This window comes from Ziziphus jujuba, chromosome 6 (assembly GCF_031755915.1).
Source record: "Ziziphus jujuba cultivar Dongzao chromosome 6, ASM3175591v1".
In the NCBI taxonomy this organism is placed as follows: Eukaryota; Viridiplantae; Streptophyta; class Magnoliopsida; order Rosales; family Rhamnaceae; genus Ziziphus; species Ziziphus jujuba.
The window spans coordinates 27796157-27818135 of record NC_083384.1 but is presented as its reverse complement, the minus strand read 5'-3'; the positions used below and the strand labels follow the sequence as shown (position 1 = coordinate 27818135).

The window sequence follows — 21979 nt, the reverse complement described above, 5'->3', positions numbered from 1 at the left end:
TTAATAAAGTCCAAGGACATAGGAGATCATAGATTGACAAAAAAATATTGGTTTCCAAGAATTATTATCCTTGGTATATTCTTAGAGATGATTTTGATTTAATTGTGTTTTAATCCACAAATTCAATGGGTTTTATTATTTTGTTGGTATATTACTACGTAAGATTTGTTTTTTTTGTTTTTTTTTATTCTATGTTTTTAATGAATTGTCTATTATGGATAACAGTGTTTGATTTTTTTGTAGTGTAATCAAATCAAATGGATATAGTTAAAAAAAAAAAAAAAAAAAAAAAAGAAGAAGAAGAAGCCATGTATATATTGGATAAGAATATTAGAATGAAAAGGTAAGAAATTCACCTTTTGTTTTTAATTAATTTTTAGACTGCATATTTTAAATTTAAATGATATATCTTTGTTATATCATTTGTTACATAATTACTGTGATTGTTAAGTTGTTTTGTATTACTTCATCTTGGATGAAATGTATGTTTGTGATAATGGTAATGATGTGCATTAAAGGTGTAATATTTTTCTATGATATTATTTGTGTTCTTGATTGTGTACATTGTTCATTGTGTATAATGATTAGTGAAACCTTTAATTTCAATGTTTGGTGATGGAGATAAGATTCATAAACGACAATCATATATTCATATATCTAACAATGCTTTGTTTGTTATCAGAAAGGGGCTGTAATTTTGTCTTTGTTACTTTCTGATGTGTTTAATAATGATCTGGTTATATTTCTTTTGAAATTTTATCTGAAATTTTATAGACAGACATTAATTCCCTTATATCAAGAAGTTATTTGGAAAATCTTAATTAGGTCTAGCAAAAGAAAGGTAAAAAAATCACATTGGAATTGTTTTCGTTAGTTAATAATTTTTGCTACATGATTATTAATGAATTAAGAAAGGGAGAAAGAGTATTGCCATGTTTCACAAAATAACTTCTAAATTAATTGAATTGTAATGACGAAGCATTTTAGATATACATAACTTTATGAGTTAGTGGAGTGAAAAAATATTGATTCTTTTTTTTTTTTTTTTTTTTTTGTAATATTGGTACCTATAAATATAATTTGTAGGATGTAAATAAATTTTATGAGCTTTAATTTTATAACCATTAGTTTCATTGTGTATTTTTTCAATTTTTTATTCTATGTTTGCAGTTGGTCATTTTTGGGAATATATTTTATGCTATTACATGTAAAAAAATTTACATGGATATTTATATTTTTATTTGTGGGTGTAAATATCATATGATATTTTCTGATAAAACTACGATAAAGATTTGGAGTTGATTTATTTCAAAAAAATTAGATGGACTAAGAAGTTTGTAAATATTTTTTTGTTGTTATCATGTAAAAAAATAGGTAGACTAAGAAGTTTATAAAAGATTTGTAAAAGTTGAATATGTTTTGTGTATGCAGTTTGCTTTGTTCACTCAACTGTTTCTTGTTGTTTATATTTGTATTTATATATGAATAATAAAATAAAAAATTCAAAATAAGAAAAGAACTTTAACATGTTTTTAATAATTTAAATAATATGATGAATAATTATTGATAAAATATGTGAGAAAATTGAATCCAAATATTAGAAACATTGTATTGTATAATGAACGTATAATTTTGAAAATCTATTGATGGTTTAAAATATATATATATATATATATATTTTGTAATTTATTAGATGCTAAATGTTAAAGTTTTAACTAACATAATTTAAGTTTAAAAATTAGATTTTATATAAGAAAAATTTCGGTTACACCAAATTATTAATTTTATTATTATGATTTGTAAATTTTTTTGAAAATTTGATATTTATTTATTTACGTATTTGTGTTAATAGGTTTTGTAAAATTGTTTTTATACTAACAAATTAAATTAAAATTTTATTACTTGTTAAAATTACAAAGTATTGATTTTTTTTTAATAAAACATATTTAAACAAAAACGATTAATGTAAATGGAATTTTTTAAAATAAAATTTAAAAATTCATAAAAAAATAATAATTAACCACGTGCAACAACAGAGGTGGCAAAATCTTGTGTGTGTGTGTGTGTGTATATATATATATATATATGAATTTTGGCTGGATATAATTTTTCTATATATTATATTAGAGGTAAAAAGCAATTCAATGCCCTGCAACTCCAACTTGTAATGGAAAATGCTCTTCATTTTCTCGAGGCATCTTCGTGTCCTTTTTAGCTTTTCCATAAAAGTCTTCCAAATCATGCATATATGCCATGGTCTTATTATTATTTTATTTTTTATTTTTATTTTATTTTAACAAGTTTCGCTTGAGTGCCACTCTAGAAAATGATTGCCAATTTTTTTTTTTTTTTCGCTTACTCAGTATCCCAGAAAGCATGCTTGAAACTTAATGTTTCTCTTTTTGACACCTTTCTTCAATCATTTCATAGGATATATATAATTTAAAAGGAGAGAATGGTAGGATATCTATATTTAGCAAAAGGTTAAGATTATATCTATTTGTAACAAAAGGTTAAGATATCATAATTATACTTTTTTGCCTAACAAGGGGTTCAATATCAAATCATAAATGCTGATGACCAAAGTAGTAAATATATAAATAATATAAATATTTATATACAATCATACTCATATAAAATAAATCTAATGCCAAAATTATTAGTATTTTTTTATCGATTAAAAGGTTAAATTTAAAAATATATTAAGAGTTTAAATATATTCATGTGATATTGATTAGATCCATATAAATTATAAGTATAATTTAAAATATTAAACTATTAAAAAAGATAATAAAAATAAATATAATAGTTTTTTCCATATTAACTGGTAAATAAAATACATATTAAATTTGACTCATATATAAAATACATATTGAATGAAAGGGGGTCGGTCAAAAGTTAAAAGGAAAGAAGAGAAAAAGAGAGACAAAACAAAAGAAATTTTTTTTTTTTTTTGGATGAACGTAAGAAAATAGAAATTTCCATTAGAAAAAACCCTTTTGAATTTGATAAGTTAGAAAAGGGTAAGAGTCCCAAAAAAAAAAAAAAAAAAAATGAAAAATTGGAAAAAGGGTGGTAAGTGAGAAACAGACCAACCATGAAAGTTAGTTTAAAGTGGCGGGTAAAGAGAGGGACCCATAATGTGGGCCCAGTCTTAAGACAGTGGGTGTTTAGGGCACGGAACCCATTAAGAACCCGATACCCACACGTGCACTCTTTTTCATAATAATCTGAAAAAGGTTTTCTCGGTTAAATCCATTATTTATTATTCATTTTTTTTTTCTTTAAATATAACTATCTCTCACTTTTTTCTTTATATAATAATATATATTTAAATCTGAAATAATTGTATCTTGCCTTCTCATTTTACTATACTACCCCCAACATCCTCAATTAATTACAAAAAATCATACCCCCTTTTTTTTGGGGGTAATTTACAGCTTTTTTTTTTTTTTTTTTTAATCAATCACTTCAAAATAATTTGAATTCTATTAATAAGCTATGTTTTGGAGGTTCTAGTCATGGGTTTCCTGGACAACCTAATGCCAAAAATACTAGTTCTTTTAGAAAAATTTCAAAGTTTGGATTCAGCTGCCAAAAAAAAAAAAAGAATTTATAAAAGAGTTTTAAAATTTTATTATGTTATGAAAATAAGAAGTAATAAATATTCCTCCTTTTTAAAAAAAAAAAAAAAACAAAGGAATGGAATACTCTTGAAAACATGTGAATTATAACCAACCAAATTCAACAGAAAAAATAAAAAATAAAAAATTCGACTAAAATGGCATTATGGAGATTAAAGACGAGAAATGGGGTTAGTTTGGTAAAATCGAATATCAAATATTATAAAATAAGTCAATACAATATGAATATATAAAATACAGCCCCTATAAATCTTAAGATTAACAGGTTTTCGATAATCACATAGAAAACTAAGTCAATGCCGTGTTTGACCTCGAAAGCGTTACGCACCAAAATTATTAATTATATAAATAAATTCAGTACAGAAATAATAATAATAAAATAAAATAAAATCTCAGAGGCATACAGAGAGAGAGAGAGAGAGAGAGAGATTTTGATTTACATAAAGATTTTTTGATCGTTTTGAGTACTTCTTTTCAGTCTCTTCTTAAGCTCTCTAATCTTTGATTTTTTTTTATTTTTTTTTTTAAAATATTTGGAAAGCAATTTATAATTCTCGTTTTCATTTTGCTCGGTTCCAATTTTCTCGAGAAAATTCCTTACATTTTTTTCTTGTTTTTGATCCGACAAAAAATCAGATTAAGAACGACTTTTTTTTTTTTTCCTTTTTTCTGTTTGGAAGCTGAGAAAATAATTTTTGGTGGAGATGAGAGGCAACAATGGAGAGTCGAGAGCTGTTAACAACACTTTGGAGACTATAAACGCTGCTGCCTCTGCGATCGCCTCCGCTGAGAATCGTGTTCCTCAAGCTACAGTTCAGGTAAATTATTATTTTCTCTTTATCTGAATCAATCAAAATTTTTTTTTATATATAATATATATATGAAGAAATCAGTTTTCAGTATAGTTCTGTTGGATTTTTATAGCTTTTTGATTGAATTAATTGGAGAACCGAAATGTTGATTTTTTTTTTTTTTAATGGATTTGACCATTTGAGATCTGCGGAATGCATTCATTCATTGATTTTGCCTTAGTTCTTGACAAAAATAATTTTTTGATATATATATATATATATATTTTCTTGAAGTTTCTTTTTTTATGCAACTATGAATTTTTACTGTTTTGAAGGCATTTGATTATCGTTAATATTACTGTTTATTAGTAACATCCAAAAAGAAAGTACTTTTTGTTGTATTTTTACATTGATTTTTGTCTTGGATTTCGTTGAGCCAAATTTGATTCGGAAAAAAAAAAAAAAAAAAAAAAAAACCAGAAAAGGGGAAAAAATTGGTTATCATTTTGTTGAATTCAGATATCCTGGAAATTATGTAGTTTTAGTGATTGGGTTTCGTTGAAAAGTAATCATAAGGACTACACAATAGCTAGGCCTGAAGGCTTTTATAGTCTCAATACTCCCGAGTTTGTTCCGACTTTCTTTTTCTTCATTTTCTTTTAAATAAAGTGAGGTCCATTTGGTAATAGCAGAGCTATGGAAATTTACCATGGAGATGCAAGATGCTGAAGTGTGATCTAACTCTGGTCTTGCTTTGCTTGTTTGTTCTTCTCCATTTTTACTGTAAAAGGTACTTTCTAGTTGATGGTGAAATGAACAAAGTTTTTCTTAGATCATGATTGATGCAAAGGTAGAGTTCATGTTACAGAGTACGTTCATTTAATTGGATATTGGTTTGTCAAGTGCACATACGCTGTGCTTATTCAGGTGAAGTATTGGAATGTTTTGCAGAAACAATTTTTTTGGGCATCCTCTCCTTGGTTAAGTTACAGTTAAGTCCATAACTGCTGTTGCAATCCAAATTCAAGTTTATGGAATGCGGGTATATGGTGTTTTCTATTTGAAATGAAAATGATAGAGGTGGGGAAATGCTAATATAAGACGTTAAGGCTTTCTCATACCTTGTATTGCTTCAATATTTTTCGCTTTTTAACACTCTTTTAGTGATTTAGAGCTTTCATAGGCGAAGCCTTACCTGTAGAATAAGAGCTTGTAGTCAGGGCTAGATATTTTTGCAGATACCAATTATTTGTCTGGTACTTCAATCCACGCTATATTCATTATGAAAAATTGAGTACCTTTTTCTCAAAGAACCTTGCATCAATGAATGAAATTTTAGCTAAGTTCATCCTAGTCCATTTCTTGGATTCGCACATGAAGTGTTATACTTTGATAATTCAGGAAGCAAGATCAATTTCCATGTCCTCAGTGATTAGCCCATTTCCTGGATTTGGAGGTCTAATTTTGGTAGCAAGGGGAGTGCCAGTTTTATGCTCGAGTGAGATTCTTTAGCTTATACTGTTTACTTTAGTAGCCGGATTTATTTAAGCATTTTATGGACCTGCATCTTCTCTTCCTAGTAATAATTGACTCGGAGCAGGAGAAAAACGAGCACAGAAATGCTTAGGTAAGCTAAAGCCTATTCATCAACGGGAGCAGATTTGAGTTTGGAATTATGTTTAGCTGACTAAGTAGCTTTTTAGATTTTTCTTATTAGCCTTGTCTGATGCACATTGGGTTGCTTTTATGTACTTGATGGCTTCATATATACTAAGGCATATAAATTGGTGATTTATCTTTTATAGCCATTAGATAATTGATGATAGAGTGTTTTTCATGTTCTGTTTGCAGTACTTTTCAAAGTACTTTTTGTTTTGCGTTTTTGCATGCAATCACTGGTCTCCTGTCACCTCACACTGCCAAAATAAATAATAATAATAACAAAAAAAAGAAAAAAGAATATGGTATTGGGGATGTTTGTTAACCACATGTCAGAGAGGTCTAGCTCATAAGTAGTGTATCTGAGTTATTCATGTTAGAGGCTTGTGTTACTTTTATATGTTATCAATGATTATTTTTAATCATATAATCAGTTGACATTTCACTGTAACTACGGAGGAAAATTGGTATTTTTATGCTAAAGCTGTCATTATTTGATTTCATGCAGAAGAGAAGGTGGGGCAGCTGCTTGAGTCTATATTGGTGCTTTGGATCACTTAAAAGCAGAAAGCGGATTGGGCATGCTGTCCTTGTCCCTGAAACAATAGCTGCTGGACCTGATGCTCCAAGAGCTGAAAATCCAACCCAAGCTCCTGCAAATGTACTTCCCTTTGTTGCGCCTCCCTCTTCCCCTGCATCTTTTCTTCAATCAGAACCTCCTTCAGTCACACAATCACCTGCTGGTGTATTGTCCCTTACTTCTATTTCTGCCAATATGTACTCCCCAGGTGGGCCTGCTTCGATTTTTGCTATTGGTCCATATGCACATGAAACCCAATTAGTCTCACCTCCCGTTTTCTCAACCTTCACAACTGAACCATCAACTGCTCCCTTCACTCCTCCTCCCGAATCTGTGCATTTGACTACACCTTCCTCACCTGAAGTTCCATTTGCTCAGTTGCTTGATCCTCATATTCGTAATTGTGAAGCTGGTCAGAGATTTCCCCTGTCCCACTATGAATTCCAATCCTATCAGCTTTACCCTGGAAGCCCGGTTGGTCAGCTCATATCACCACGCTCAGGTATCTCAGGTTCAGGTACATCTTCTCCTTTTCCCGATGGTGAGTTTGCTCCAGGTGGTAATCACTTCCTTGAGTTCCAACCAGGTAATCCTCCCAAGCTGTTAGACCTTGATAAACTCTCAAACTTTGATTGGGGTTCAAGACAAGGTTCTGGCTCTCTGACCCCAGATGGCGCTGGAAAGTCCACCACTAGCGATGGATTTCTTCTTAATACCACCTGCAGTATTGAGGTTTTACCAGACCCTCAACCAGACAACAGATCCCAAAATGATGGAATTGTTGTTAACCACAGAGTCTCATTTGAGATACCTACAGAAGATGGTGTAAGATGTGTGGAAAAGAATCCAGTGGTATTGTCTCAGGCCATGTCAACATCATTAAAGCACGCAGCCATAGTAGAAAATGAAGAAGAAAGTTGCAAAGAAATGAATGGTTACGAGTGTCGTGTCGGTGTGACATCCAATGATGAACCAGAAAAAGCTCCAGCAGATGGAGCGCTGGAAGAGGAGGAGGGACGGCAGCACCACCACCAGAAGCATCGGTCGATCACTCTCGGTTCTATCAAAGAGTTCAATTTTGACAATGCAGATGGCAGAGATTCTCGCAAGTCAGATATTGGTTCAGACTGGTGGGCCAATGAGAAGGTTGCTGGGAAGGAGATAGGACCCACTAAGAATTGGTCTTTCTTCCCTATGATGCAGCCAGGTGTCAGTTAACTAGTAATGCGTCACAGTCATAACTTGATGCCTCCTCATCTTTGGAGCATTGGAGGAAACGTGACACTTAGGCTTTCCAAACCATTGGCATCAACACGAAAAGCCAGAATTGGCTCGGATTGTAGGCAGATTTTTGGGTCTAGAAAGTTGGAAAAGCGTGAACCCAGTTAAATAGGCTGTTTTTTTTTTCAGAATATCTTAGCCAGAAAACAGGGGCAGAAAATTACTGAAACAAACAAGTATTGAATAGAGTAGTACCCATCATATCTTCTTAGGCAGAAAACACAGGTTAACCTCCTCTTTTTTTTTTTTTTTTTTCCTTTTTCGTTTTTTAAATATTTTGGGTATTCATGTTTTTAACTGTTTCATGTGTAATATAAATTACATTAGAAAATCTGCTGTTAATAATGAAAGTAGGCGGCTATTGTTTAATGCTGTTGCCTGCTGTATGCATTACATGAGATCAGGTACAAAATCTTGCCCCAAGTTCACATCTTTTTTATTATTAAGGCTGCTTTTGATATTCAAAATTTGGCGATGGAAATAGTAGAATCCGGCATAAAAATCAGAAGGTCGTTAAAATATCGATGATTGGGAACCACGTGGAATTAAAATATTTGTGGGGAATAATTTGAGGTTCATAATTGAAATTCCTAAGATTAGGCACGTTACTTATAAAACATTTTTTTCCCAAAAGATAAAACAAGCCTTGAAACAACATTTTGCTTACTTTAATATCCTTTTTCTCCATGAAGTTTAAGTCTTACAATTTCCAGAGACAATTTAATCACTTCCCATCTCTCTCTCTTTTTTATTTTTATTTTTTTATTTTTATTTTTAGCTTAGCATAGACTAGAAACCAAAAAAATTCTTCTACATAGGTCAGGAATCCAAACCGTTCGATCCCTAAAGAAAATTGTAAACCAAGAAAGAATAAGGAGAGAACCTATGATTTTGAAGACACATAGACTTCTTTCCTTTGAAGCAGGAAATTCTATTTGTTTGTTTTTTCGGTTATTCTTTTCTTTTTCTTTTTTATTTTTCCCAAAAATTCCAAATGATTGTATTTGGTAACCAGAGCTGACTTGCTGTGATGACTGGAATTCATGATTCAACATTAAAATACAGAGACCTTTCTGATTCTGACATGTCCAACATCTATCCACCCAAAAACAAAAAATTCATGATTCAACATTAAAATACAGAGACCTTTCCGATTCTGACATGTCCAACATCTATCCACCCCAAAAAAAAAAAAAAAAAAAAGATTCCTCTTTTATTTTTCTGAATAATACAATTATGGGTACAAATTTGTTGATGGATGTTAATAGATTATCTTTAATATCCCAGTAAATCAAAATATGATAGGTCTTTTTCTTTACAGTCAGAAAATGACAAGTTCTGAAAATGTACAGATAAACAAATGATGCAGTTATATCACTTTTCGTGAAAAACCCATTTGAAAATACTTTTTTGCTTATTCTTCTAAACATTACCAAAATAATAATAATAATAAAAATAAAAGCAAAACAGAAAGGGAATAAATGATTATCTAAAAATAATTATATCAGATTTCAAGTTCACCATCTTTGAACATAGACAAAACCATTTTGACTGCATAGATTTGACCAATGCACACACGTGTGAGAAGACCAAACTATATAGTAAACAATTAGATGAGGAAGCTTCGTAATTAGCCTCAAGAATTTTCATTCATTGATGAGCACTATTGAGAGCTTGAAAACTATGATGAAATCGAAGTTTCCATTTATTTACAGAAAAAAAAAAAGAAAAAAAAAATTGGTGGTCAAGGAAGCTTCCAAATTAACAACGTGTTTTTAATTTGGGAAGAGAAAGTGGATTTTCCACTTTTTGTGTATTACTTTACACTTTTTCCTTTTTTTTTTTTTAAAAAAAAAGGGTGTTAGAAATTAGAGGTTCTAAAAAAAATTAATTAAGAATTAAAAAAAAAAGATTAAATTATGAGTGTAAAAATATAAGACTATTTATTTATGAGTTTTAAAAGGGTATCCTTGAACAAAAATGAGTTGTGCAAGACCGACCAAGCAACAGGTCCAACTTCTACAGCTGGAAAATATTAATTTTTTAAGTAAAAAACCTAAACCCCAATCAATTTTGACTTTCTAGAAGCCCCTCTTTTCTTAATTTTGGCGTTGTATATATAATCCTAATTTCATCTGCTTCATCAAACCGCTGTTAGCTTTTTCCCGCTCTCTCTGTTCTCTCTTGCTTTTTTCTTCTTCAATTATTGAAGCCCTTGAAATCTCCAGCGGTTCGCAAGGGCATAATTGGAGGTTTTCAAGGGCATAATTGGGATTGAGAGGAAAAAGTAAACCCAAAAATGCCGCCTTTTGCCCTTTCAGCTTCTTCTTCTTCTTCCCCATGTGGGTTGCAGCAGAACAACAAAGCGGAATCGAACATAGTCACCGTTGATGTAGGAGGCCAGCTTTTCCAGACAACCAAACAGACCTTATCAATTGCGGGTCCCAATTCACTCTTCGCTAGGGTTTCCGAAATTCCCAATTCGACGACCCAGTTCACCGCTCCGTTTATCGATCGAGACCCTGAATTGTTTTCCATCCTCCTTTCGCTTCTCAGAACCGGTAATCTTCCATCTAAAGCAAAGGCTATCGATCTTCAAGATTTGATTTTTGAATCCCAGTTTTACGGTATCGAATCGCTTCTTGTCAATTCGCTATCGAACCCGTCTCAGTTCGAAGCGTTCAACCTTGAGAAATCCAAGATTTTGTCCCTCAACGGCCGCGACTCGCCGTCGGCGATCGCTACGACGCCGTTTGGTTCGGTACACGTCGTGCACGGTAGCAAAATCACGTCGTTCGACTGGTCGCTGAGGAAGAAATCTACGATCTTGACCCAGTTCACGGCCGTCGATTCGTTGCTGGCGATCTCGCCGTCGGTGGCGGCTGCCGGTGCCACGGATTTCTCGGGGCTCCAGATTCTCGATCTCGAAAGCGGGTTCGTGAGAGAGACTTTGAATTGGGAGAACGTGACGAGGTCTAGCTCGACCGTGCAAGCAATCGGGTCCTCGCCCGAGTGTCTCTTCGCTAGTTTCGAATCGGGTCGTCGGAATTCGAATTCTATAATGGTCTACGATTTGCAGACACTGTATCCGATCACGGAGATCGGTCACTCCGAGATTTACGGAGCAGAGCTCGATTCCGCAATCCCAGCGACGAAATTGAATTGGGTTTCCGGTAGCAATTTGTTAATGGCATCCGGGTCTCACAGTGGTCCTTCAGGTGTATTGGGCAACATCAAGTTCTGGGATATCAGGTCCGGAAATGTAGTTTGGGAGCTCAAGGAGAAAATTGATTGCTTTTCTGATGTTACAGTTTCAGATAGCTTGTCAACGATATTCAAGGTTGGTGTGAATTCAGGAGAAGTTTTCTTTGCAGATTTGAGAAATATAGGATCTGAGAATCCATGGGTTTGTCTTGGTGATGGAAGAAAAATGGCTAGTGGGAAGAAGGAAGGCATTGGGTGCAAGATTGAATGTCATGGAAACCAAGTGTTTTGTAGTAAAGGAGGGAATATAGAGTTATGGTCAGAGGTTCCCATGCGATCTATAAAGAGTACTGGTGATGGTTCTGAGGAAAGAATATTCAGGAAGAACATAATGGGGAAAGTGAAGGATATGGGTGGGTCAAGGATTACCAACTTGGCTTTTGGAGGGAACAAGATGTGTGTTACAAGGAAAGGACAGCAAAATGTGGAAATTTGGCAGAGTTCAATTAGGGGATTTTGATCTCGAAAAAGGTTTTACTGAATGGACTTTGGTTCAGAAAAGGGAAATTGTATTACAAATTGTTGTTGTGTATCCATGGAATTTTGTAAATGAGTTGTCAATTTAATTCAATCTGTAAATTATATCGATTGTAATTTTTTATACAAAGATTTTTATTCCATGAGATTGAGCTCAGTTCTACAATTTGCTGTCTCTGACTCTGAATCATCTTATGAAGATGTATAAATTTGTTGCTCTCTGTGTGTTCATATAAATATATACCAAGGATTCAGATAGGGTAGGGCTGATGCAAGGAATGAATAAAGGGCTGAATAGTTGCAATTGGGAAATAGGGGGATTCTTGTTTGAGGCATCAGAAAGACTGCTCGTTTATGCCAGTTTGTTAAGGTGTCAAGAACAGCAAATAAGGCGTCTGATTTGATTACCCAAAAAAATAAAAAAATAAAATAAAATAAAATAAAAAATGAAAAGATTTAGTTCTATGTATTATGACATTGCTTGTTCAATACAGGTTGATGCTACCGTATCCAAAAAATATATTTGTTACATGGAAAGCAGTTAACCTTATATGTCATATTGTCTACTCAAATTCTGCATTTCATCCATCGTGGTTGAACTGCTTTACCTTCTAATATGCAGAGGATCTATCTTGTGATTTAGGACTCGTTTACTTTAGATTTGTAAATATGAAAGGAAAATAAAGTGTATTAGTATCGAAGCCAACATGGTGCAGCATTTCTTACTTGTGGATGGTATATATCAATTGTCTGGACTGAAGAAATAAAATAAACTAAAAACTCAAGGAATTTTATAATCCATTCCAGTAACTTATTCGAGCTATACGATTACTTTTCATTATTTTGTTCATCATTGTTGATACTAAAGCGTTTCTATTCTAAATCAGAAAGAAAAAGACTATCGTCATGGGCCTCCATCCTAAAACTTTAGAACTGAATATTTGGGCTTTCAGCCATCTAAAAGTATGTTGGGGTATGGCAAGCATGGAAGGGCCATGGGAAGGTTATGGTAGAGATTTTTTTTCGTAAATAATAAAAAGTAGATTTTTGGTGAGTATTTTCAGTTCAGATTTTAGGTAACTGTAGACCATTAGTAGCTGTGTTTTTATAATTATGCAGAAGTCCACAAACTGTCCAATCCACTATCGTCCAGCTGTTCCTATTATCCTTTCCTACAATACTTAGCATGTGGAATCCATACTAAACTTCAGATGGAGCTTGTTAAGAATTGAATCCGCAACTTCTGCAAGTAGGTGTAATAGGTTCGTCGGTTTCCTACCACCTGATCCACCCCTTGGGTGTAGGTTATGGTAGAGATTTTTCAAATGCTTTTCAAAATGTTTGAGTAAAGATGCCTAGTTTGAGTGGCAGTTATAGTTAAACAGAGATTTCCGGTAATTGTTATAAGTCTTGAGTACTTCTTCTAATAACCAGTAATTGTTATAGATCTTGGTACTTCTTCTTATAATCTCCTATGTTTTGACTTTGAATTCAAAGTTCGGGCTATATTCAGTTTGTTCCATACTGAGTTTGTACATCAACATACCTCATAAATATCATTGTAGTAAATTCCCATATACTCTATTTATCATTACCATCATAGACAGATTGCTATTCTTTAATCTCTCTTTTTTTCTTTTTTTCCATATAGAATCTTTTACCAGTTGTATGTTAATTTTTATGTGAGAGTTTTCTTTGCGGTCTCACTGGGCTTCTAAGTTAAACAAAGCTCCTAAAGAATACGTCTAAGTAGCAATAGATTTCATTCCAAATAACTAACATATGTCTCAAGCTTGTAGAAAAATTAGCATAATGGACTTGATTTGTACTGGAAAAATTATCCCTAGGTTTAAAGTCCTCTAGGGTTCATTGCATGGAAAAATTAAGTTGTTTTATAGGTCTTGGTACTTCTCCTTCTAATAATCTCTCGTGTTTTGACTTTTAATTTAAAGTTTGGGCTATATTGAGTTTGTTCCATACTGAGTTTGCTCATCAACACAGCTTACATATATATCAGTCCGGTAAATTTCCATCTACTCTATTTATCATTATCATCGTAGGGAGATTGCTATTCTTTAATCTTTCTTTCTCCCAAATAGAATATTTTACCCTTTTGATGTTTTTTTTTTTTTTTTTTTACACTTTCACTGGGAATCTAAGTTAAACAAAGGTCCTAACTAAAGAATACTACCAACTAGCAATAGAGTTCATTCCAAGTCATTGACTTCTATCTTAAGCTTGTAGAAAAATTACCATAATGGACATGATTTGTACTGGGAAAATAAGCCCAGGATTCAAGGTCTTTCTTGGAAAATTAAGTTTTTCTCTATAGATGGTTTTTATTTTTATTTTTTTGTGCATATGCAGCTATGACCTGCTCTGATACAATGTGTATTATATCATTTCCTCCTTGTCGTGGTGGAAGAGTTCCATCTACCACATGAGAGAGATATTTTTCCTTGGGTTTTTTTTGAAAAGTAATCACTTTCCGATTCAATTGTTGAAATATAACAATTTAAAAAAAAAAAAAAAAAAAAAAAAAAAAAAAAAAAAAAAACTAGCCAACTTTTGTTTCATCATGACTAAAATACCCTTTGTTTTGTTTTTTTAGTTTTTTTTTTTTCTCTATTTTTCCCTTTTCCCTTCCAAAACGCATTCTAGGTTTTTTTTTTTCCCCTCTACTTTCCCCTTTCCCATCCAAAACACATTCTAGGGTTTTTTTTTTTTTTTTCTCTATTTTCTCTTTCCCTTTCAAAAACATCATCGCTGTTGCCACTTTAACCATATTCTAAGGTTGTTTTTCTCTACTTTCCCCCTTTCCATCCAAAACGCATTCTAGTTTTTTCTTTTTTCTTTTTTTTTCCCCTCTACTTTCCCTTTCCCTTTCGAAGAATAATAATCTCCAGTAGCCACTATGACCACTTCACCATTGCCAATTGCCGATGTCATCCTCGTACCTCCATCGTCCCATCAAGAGCCAGAAGCAATCTTCATCCTCGCCGTCCCTTTGTCCCTTGTAATCCTTGTAGCTTTTTGTTTATTCATTGTCATCATTTTATTTAATAATTCATTAAGCTCTGCTTCAATTCCTTCGTATTTCTAGTACATTTCATTTGCTTACTGAAAGATAGGATTCTTCTATGGTTTATTGGATTTTGTTTTATTATTTACTTATTTATTTATTTTCTCATAGTTGTTATTGTTTGAAAATTTTAGAGTGCTTTTGCCCTCATGGAATACAGGATCATTATTACATTGTTGCAATTGGTATTTTGTTTTGGGCACTAAAATGACCATAATGTTCCGAAAGTTATGTTGAAGCTCTTGGTTTTAGGCCTTTTTATACTTAATGGGATAATCATCATAATGCAATAGATATGGTATATAATTGGGGGGAAAAAAAGCCATTCTAAAATGGCTTTATATTTTGATGTGTTACCTCCAACCTATCCAAGTTTATTTTTTTTATTTTTGTGTTTCACATCTGTATGAACATGTCCATTAGAAGTTTGAACAAAGTAGAAGCAATTCCAATCTTTTTTTTTTTTTTTACAAGTCAATTTGTCGCTGTGCTTTGACTTTGCAATTACTTTTTCACATTTTTTATACACTATTTTTTTTATATTATATATTACACTATTTAAATCAAGTTAGCCATAGGATTTCATGATAGCAAATAGCTTTTTAATTTATGCAGCTTCAGGATTTCATATTCAAATTTTGCTTTTCAGAATGCATTTATAAATATGTATGTAGCTAGCAATTTAAATTGCAAAGAGCCATAGTTATCATTGATTGTGTCTTTTTAAAAAAATCCAATGTACTCTATATGCTAACCTATAAAATGTATCCTTACTAAGTCATGGTAGGTTCTTATTTCCTTATAGAGAAGGGGATGAAAAACAATTGAGTTGATTGCTGATAACAAATATAGATGAAATATTATGGGTGCATTTCATGTACACATGGTGATCAGCATATGACTTTTTGTTGCTGACTTGTATATTAGTTGCTTCATATAGTGATTGCTTTCATGGTTTTCTTTTTATTATGAATGATATTTTGGTTATATGCCTCCGCAATATATGATTTTATTTATACTGTAGAGCATAAGTATCATCATAAGCTATATTGACTGCAAGATTTGTAAGTATGTCTTTATCAAGTCCTATAGTTCTTTAAGAAGCTGATGTTCTATTATGGATAGAGTTTGTAACAATGCATGCTATGAGTGATCGCAAGTGTATATCTGATGTTTCATAAATCCTGGATTTTCACATATCTTTTGGAGTGTACAAGAAGAGAGCTCTAATTTATATGTGCAAGTTTCTGCTTATTTTTTGGTTTTCATTTGCATGTATTCTTCTTTTTTGCATGTATTCAAGATTCTTTGCACCTAATATCTGGTATCCTTAATTTATATATTTGTTTTTCCTCATGTAGACGTACAATATCTTGGCCCTTCAAATCTCCTCCATTTTGAAGTCATGAGTTCTAATTTTAATAGATATAGCCTGAAGATTGAAGTTGAAATTCTTGAATGTTGAAGATATGGGAAATTGGGTTTGGAAGTGGTATTGTAGAAGATGATGATGCGGCCATGGTCATGATATGGTATTTCATGTGGCGTGCTAAGGTGTCTCAGTGTTGAGGTGGCTGTGATGACATGGAAATTGTGTATTTTTTATTTTGGCTACGTATTTATTTATTAGTAATATTTTTAGGTATTTTCAAATAGTATTTAATACAATTATTTTTTATTCCCTATGGTAAGGAGCAATTATTAGTGACTATAGAGATGAGTGCTACATGGACACGACTTCGGTGTGGCAAAAACTGTGAGTGAGATTTTTATTAGCAAAAAATATTTAAACTATTATTGCTAAACTAAATTGGCCAGAGCAATTATTTATATTGGCATATTAAGTATAATGGTACTCTCAGTATTTTACTTGATTTTTGCGAAATCTAAGATTTATAATTTTTTTGGATATATAAATTGAACATTTTAAACATGTTATTTTTGCCCATTTATTGCATATGATGATTTCTGGATGTGTGGTTTTGAAAATTTATTATATATGTTATACCGCTTGTGATGTTGGATATTATGGTTGATACTGGATGCTAATACTATGTAATTATTGATATTGGATATTGATTTGACATGTTTGAATATTGGATTCTTATATAATTAGGATCATGGTGGCCCAAGGGCTAGGCTTTATCACTAATTTGGTTTGGCCAATCAAGGAATAGAAGTAGGAAAGCAGATTGGATATAGGACAATACATGGTATAGGTTGAAATTTGCTCTGCCGGATTCTGCTTGGTATGGAGATATCTTTGCCAACTATAAGGAAATTTTTATATGATGTTGAAGTCAATTGTTAGTTTGCTCTTATGTATAGATAATGATGTGTTTTAAGGTAAGGAAAACTAATTTATCTTATAGAAAATGTGTCATGTTTATTTATTAGAATTCCATTAGGCACAAATCTCTTACATCTAGTTCAATTACAGCTTCTGTAAATTTTTCTGCTGGTCGAAAATTTTTTCTCCAAGCGGAAACATTTTCCTCCCATCAAAAACATTTTCCTCCTGTCGAAAACTAATTTTCTCCAGTTGGAAAATCAAGTTCCAATAGATGAGTAAATTAATATTGAGGTGAAAAAAAGGAGAGTGGAGACAAACTACGTTATGAACCTAGTGAATGGAAGTCCAATGGATTTAAATTTAAAGGTAATGATGGATTATTTTGATGTTTATTTATCAAAGATAATAATGGATTTTCATGTAAAAGATATCTAATTAACTGTCTACAAAATGTGACATGTTTATTAGAATTCCAATTTGCACAAACCCCTTATATGCAGCTCAATTCAAGCTCCTGGATAATTTTCCTCCTATCGGAAAACATTTTCTCCTATTGGAAAATGTCAGAAAATATTTGCTCCTATCGGAAACTAATTTCCTCCACTTGGAAAATAAATTTCTAATAGATTATTTAAATTAATATTGGGGTAAAAAAATTAAGAGTGAAGACAAATATTATATAAGATGAAGATGGATTTAACAAAAAATGTATTGACTTTTAAAATCAATAACCAATTGAAAGAAAAGAAAAAAATGATATATATTTATTTTTCTTTTCAAAATCATTTGGACATTTCATAAAATGAGATATAAACTAAAGATTCAAAATCAACTACAGAATGCTTCTTTTCATTTAGGATTAAATACTTTAAAAAAAAATTGCTAAATACGTACTATATCATTGTCACAACATAAATACATTATAACCATCGAGTAGAAAATATAATATCCAAGATATGAAATAATTATCAAAAGATATTAAACCATAACACTAAATTAAAACTTTCTAATTCAAACCATAAGACAATGGATTCGTATATCTCTGTCTATAATGTCCAACATCTACGTCCAATAACATTTTCACCTTGAAATGATATGCATTGCATTCTCGGCCTACCGGCTCGCCTACGTGTTCATCTCAGTGGAAAAATAATACGATTTGACACGTCATCCAGAGCATGCCACTGTGTTTCATCTAACACAGGATAAATGGACTCAACATAAGCTGTACGATATGCATTCGCAGTATAGTAGTGAGAACACATGCCATAAGGAGTAATTTTGCGTTCTCTGTAAGCAGCAATACAATGATTACATGGATATTGATCAAGATCGAAAACTTTGCATAAGCATGTTTTTTATTAGAAGTTAATTGTGCCTCTCAAACTCCCACCTTCCATAAGAAACTCATGCATATTAACGACCTTCACATGTAGTTTTCCAAATTGCGGAGTTTGAGTTGCTCTTTTATATGGTCATTCACAGATTTCGTCAATTTTACACCTGCAGTTTGTCGCTCATAAAACCATATTTGCAGTCGATCACGTATGTGCTCAATTAATGGTACTATTGGCATCTCTCTAGCATCTAGCAAAATACCATTCAAGTTTTCTGCAATATTGGTGGTCATGATAGTGTACCTTCTATATGGAGAAGAGAACGTGCCCACCTTAATTAATGCTACTATTGGCATCTCTCTAGCATCTAGCAAAATACTATTCAGGCTTTCTGAAATAGTGGTAATCATGATAGTGTACTTTCTATATGGAGAAGAGAACGTGTCCACCTTGTAGGGTTACATAATCAGATATACTGGGTAGCCCTACTGTCTTTTGCCTCAATTTGCCTCATATAAAACTCAAAATCTTCAACAAAATATGCATTAGCTGCGAGCATGAAATATTGTATTATTGTTTCATCTTTCGCATGTCCATTTGCTTTAATATTTCTGCTTATGTGGTACGTGCACAGCCTATGGTAGGCACTGAAAAAAACTTTGCGTATTGTTTTTTCAATAGCGGGGTGTCTATAACTCACAAACACCAAATCTGGAAAATCTCCAATGGCATCCTTGAGGTTTTGGAAAAACCATGTATATGTTTACTCGTTCTCTCTATCTCCAACGCCGAAAGCCAAAAGCTATATTTGCTTATTGCAATCTATGCCTGATGCAATATAGTTGTACACTTTGTATTTTCCTTTCAAAATAGTCGCATCAATAGCCAACATAGGTTTTATGTAGGATATAAATCCTCTAATACATGCTCCAATCGCCATAAAGAAATATACAAAATTGTTATTTTCATTTGTTTTGATACGTGTAAGAGTCACAGGATTCTTCGACATTAACTCATAACAATAGGCAAGCAAGTTAGCAAAATTCTCCTCTGGAGATCCCCTAACTGTTAAGTGCATACCCTTTACCTCTCCATGCTTTGTTGTAGCTTATATTCACTTTATATTTTTGCAGAAAATCATGTTAAATTTCTTTGGGTTTGTAAACACGTGCAATCCCTTCATATTTATATTTGATACATTGTTCGATAACTCGGCTACTCGCCTGCTTATGTTCTCGATGCACGATATTTAACGAGCAACTGTGTACATTATCAAAAATTCTCACAACAAATATTTCTCCATTTTTAAATTTGGTTGCACGTAGTCGCCATTTACAAGTATTTTCCAAACATATAACCTCATATCGTTATGTAGTTGACCTTGTCACTTTAAACCCTTTATTTTCATGCATGTAATAGATATTCAGTTTATTTTGTAAGTTACGTTTGTTGCGGACACCAATTAGAGGGCAAGCAAAAAAATGAAGATTACTCCTACTATCTGAAGCAAAGGTTGTTTTATGAACATTTCTAGATACATGTTCAACTTTTGAAATCACCTCAACATACAATGGAAGTCGCATCATTATCATCCCTCCATTCCTCACTTCTTGAAGAAAGCATTTCACATCCCTATCATTGCATATTTCTGTAAGATCCAACTTTTCCTGTCAGGACCCGTCTAGAATTTCTTCCCCGGAACCCTAGACAAGCCCTGATCCCAGGGAAATACCACCGAATCTTCCAACGGAAAATCCGGCAGCACCTCCCCTAAGGGTAGGACTTACCACAAATTACCTGCACTGAAAACACACTTCTATACTCATCCCTTTATTCCTCCCACGAAACTACAAATGGTTCCACAAATTTCAGCACTTCAAATAACAACAGCAGCAACTCAGTGCATAAATAAAGAACAACTATACGTCCAATACAGTATACAGAGCATTATACAATAAATGTGGAATTTATAAAATGGCAGATAAAGAAGCAATACAAGTTCGAGAGGAAAAAGGGAAGAAAAACTTCTTGAACCTTCGGCAACGAACTGAGAGCCCCGGACAATCAACGTCTCCAACCTGGACCTAGGGGAACGGAATTTAAGAGTGTGAGATGCTAATCATCTCAGTGAGTGACCCTATCTACTAAACAATATAATACCACGGTAATAAGTAGATAAATAATAATTATTTGGAAATAATAATTTCTCTCAAAACCCTTACAATTCTCTCAGTTGGAAAAGTTTCCCTTTAAAAACCTTTTCACAAAACCCTTTGTTCGTATTTCCCGAAAACCAAGACATCAATTAATTCACTAAATATCAAATAGAATATAATAAGTCAAGCATCCGACAATTTTAATTTAAAGGAAATTAATTTATTGAATAATTAAGTAAAGAGAAAATTAAACCAATTTAAGAAATTAAATTCCAAATATTTAAATCACACATAATATTCGCCAATTAAATTCCCAAAATTTATTCAAAGGTGGGTCACTCACCTTATGCACGTATCTCAATCAAGATCCTCCGTAGGATCGACTCCGCTACTCGCACGTGCACCTAAAACATACACAGTACACCAAACCACAAATATTAATATTTTATTCGGATAAATTCCCAAATGGGTACCTAGGGAGCGAACACCAAACGATATCTAAAATTTACGAATTATATACCAAATCGAAGCTCGAGTGATGGTGATCACAGATTCGGTGTTAATTTCCGATGATTGGACCCGACGGGGTCGGAATTTCGCCGGAAAATTTTTTGGGTTTCGGCTCCACAATTCTCCCAAACCGTCGCGAATTGGTGGAAACGGATGCCGGATTCGGGTTCAGGAGGTCGAACACAGTGGACTGGAGCCGGCTGGGAAACTGGATACTCGCCGGAACAGTACTTTCCGGCGAGCCGCCCCGGTCACCGGCAACCGTCTCCGGCGGCGGCACGTGCGGTGGCCATTGGCTGTGATTTTTTGTAGACTTGTAGATCATGGGGAGAGCAACCCAACGGGACCGGCGGTGAGGCAAACGGAGGCCGGACAGCGGAGAAATCACGGTTTGAAGATTTCCGGCCCCTCGCCGGAAAACGCTCCGATCCCGGCGCGTCGGTGGTCCGATGGCCGTGAAACTTGGTGGGTCGGTCGGACTTGAGGAGAGGATGATGGGTGTCAGGCGCGTGTGGCCGAAAAATGGCCAGAAGTGGGTCGATTGGCGGTGGCCAGCGGTGGAGGGAAAAACTCGCCGCCGATCTTCGAACGTCCGATCCGGGCGCGTCCGGTGGCCGATCGCCGTGAAAATTTGAGGTTTTTCCGGAAATGGGGAGGGGAAGCTTGCTGGCCGGTGCATGTATAGTAATTCAGCCGGAAAATTTGAAAAATTCCTGCGCCAGTCGGACTCTCTCTCTCTCCTTCTCTCTCCTCTCTCTCTTTCTCTCTCTTCCCCGAGAATTTTATCCAATAAAAGCCACTGTGTGGCACTGTTCATGCCACGTGGACCAATCAGAAGCTGACACATGGCGTTTCACTGTGCACTTAAGCCAGATATAATAAAATAATACGGTATTCGGCGAATT

General features: G+C 33.4%; 2 protein-coding genes and 1 long non-coding RNA gene across 3 annotated transcripts; all 3 read left to right on the top strand.

Moving 5' to 3' along the window:
- The first annotated feature begins 4021 nt into the window (after positions 1-4021).
- LOC107429867 (uncharacterized) lies at positions 4022-8350 on the top strand. The gene is made up of 2 exons (XM_048464256.2): positions 4022-4462; positions 6603-8350. Exons 1-2 carry the CDS (start codon positions 4349-4351, stop codon positions 7890-7892), a joined length of 1404 nt encoding a protein of 467 aa, XP_048320213.1. The 5' UTR covers positions 4022-4348; the 3' UTR covers positions 7893-8350.
- Positions 8351-10091: 1741 nt separating this feature from the next.
- On the top strand, positions 10092-11862 carry LOC107429870 (BTB/POZ domain-containing protein At5g41330). The gene has a single exon (XM_016040628.4). It carries the CDS (start codon positions 10255-10257, stop codon positions 11677-11679), a length of 1425 nt encoding a protein of 474 aa, XP_015896114.1. The 5' UTR covers positions 10092-10254; the 3' UTR covers positions 11680-11862.
- Positions 11863-14000: 2138 nt separating this feature from the next.
- LOC107429857 (uncharacterized) lies at positions 14001-16628 on the top strand. Its single transcript, XR_001582476.4, has 2 exons — positions 14001-14712; positions 16140-16628. It is a non-coding gene; the product is annotated as an uncharacterized LOC107429857 (long non-coding RNA).
- The last annotated feature ends 5351 nt before the right edge of the window (positions 16629-21979 follow it).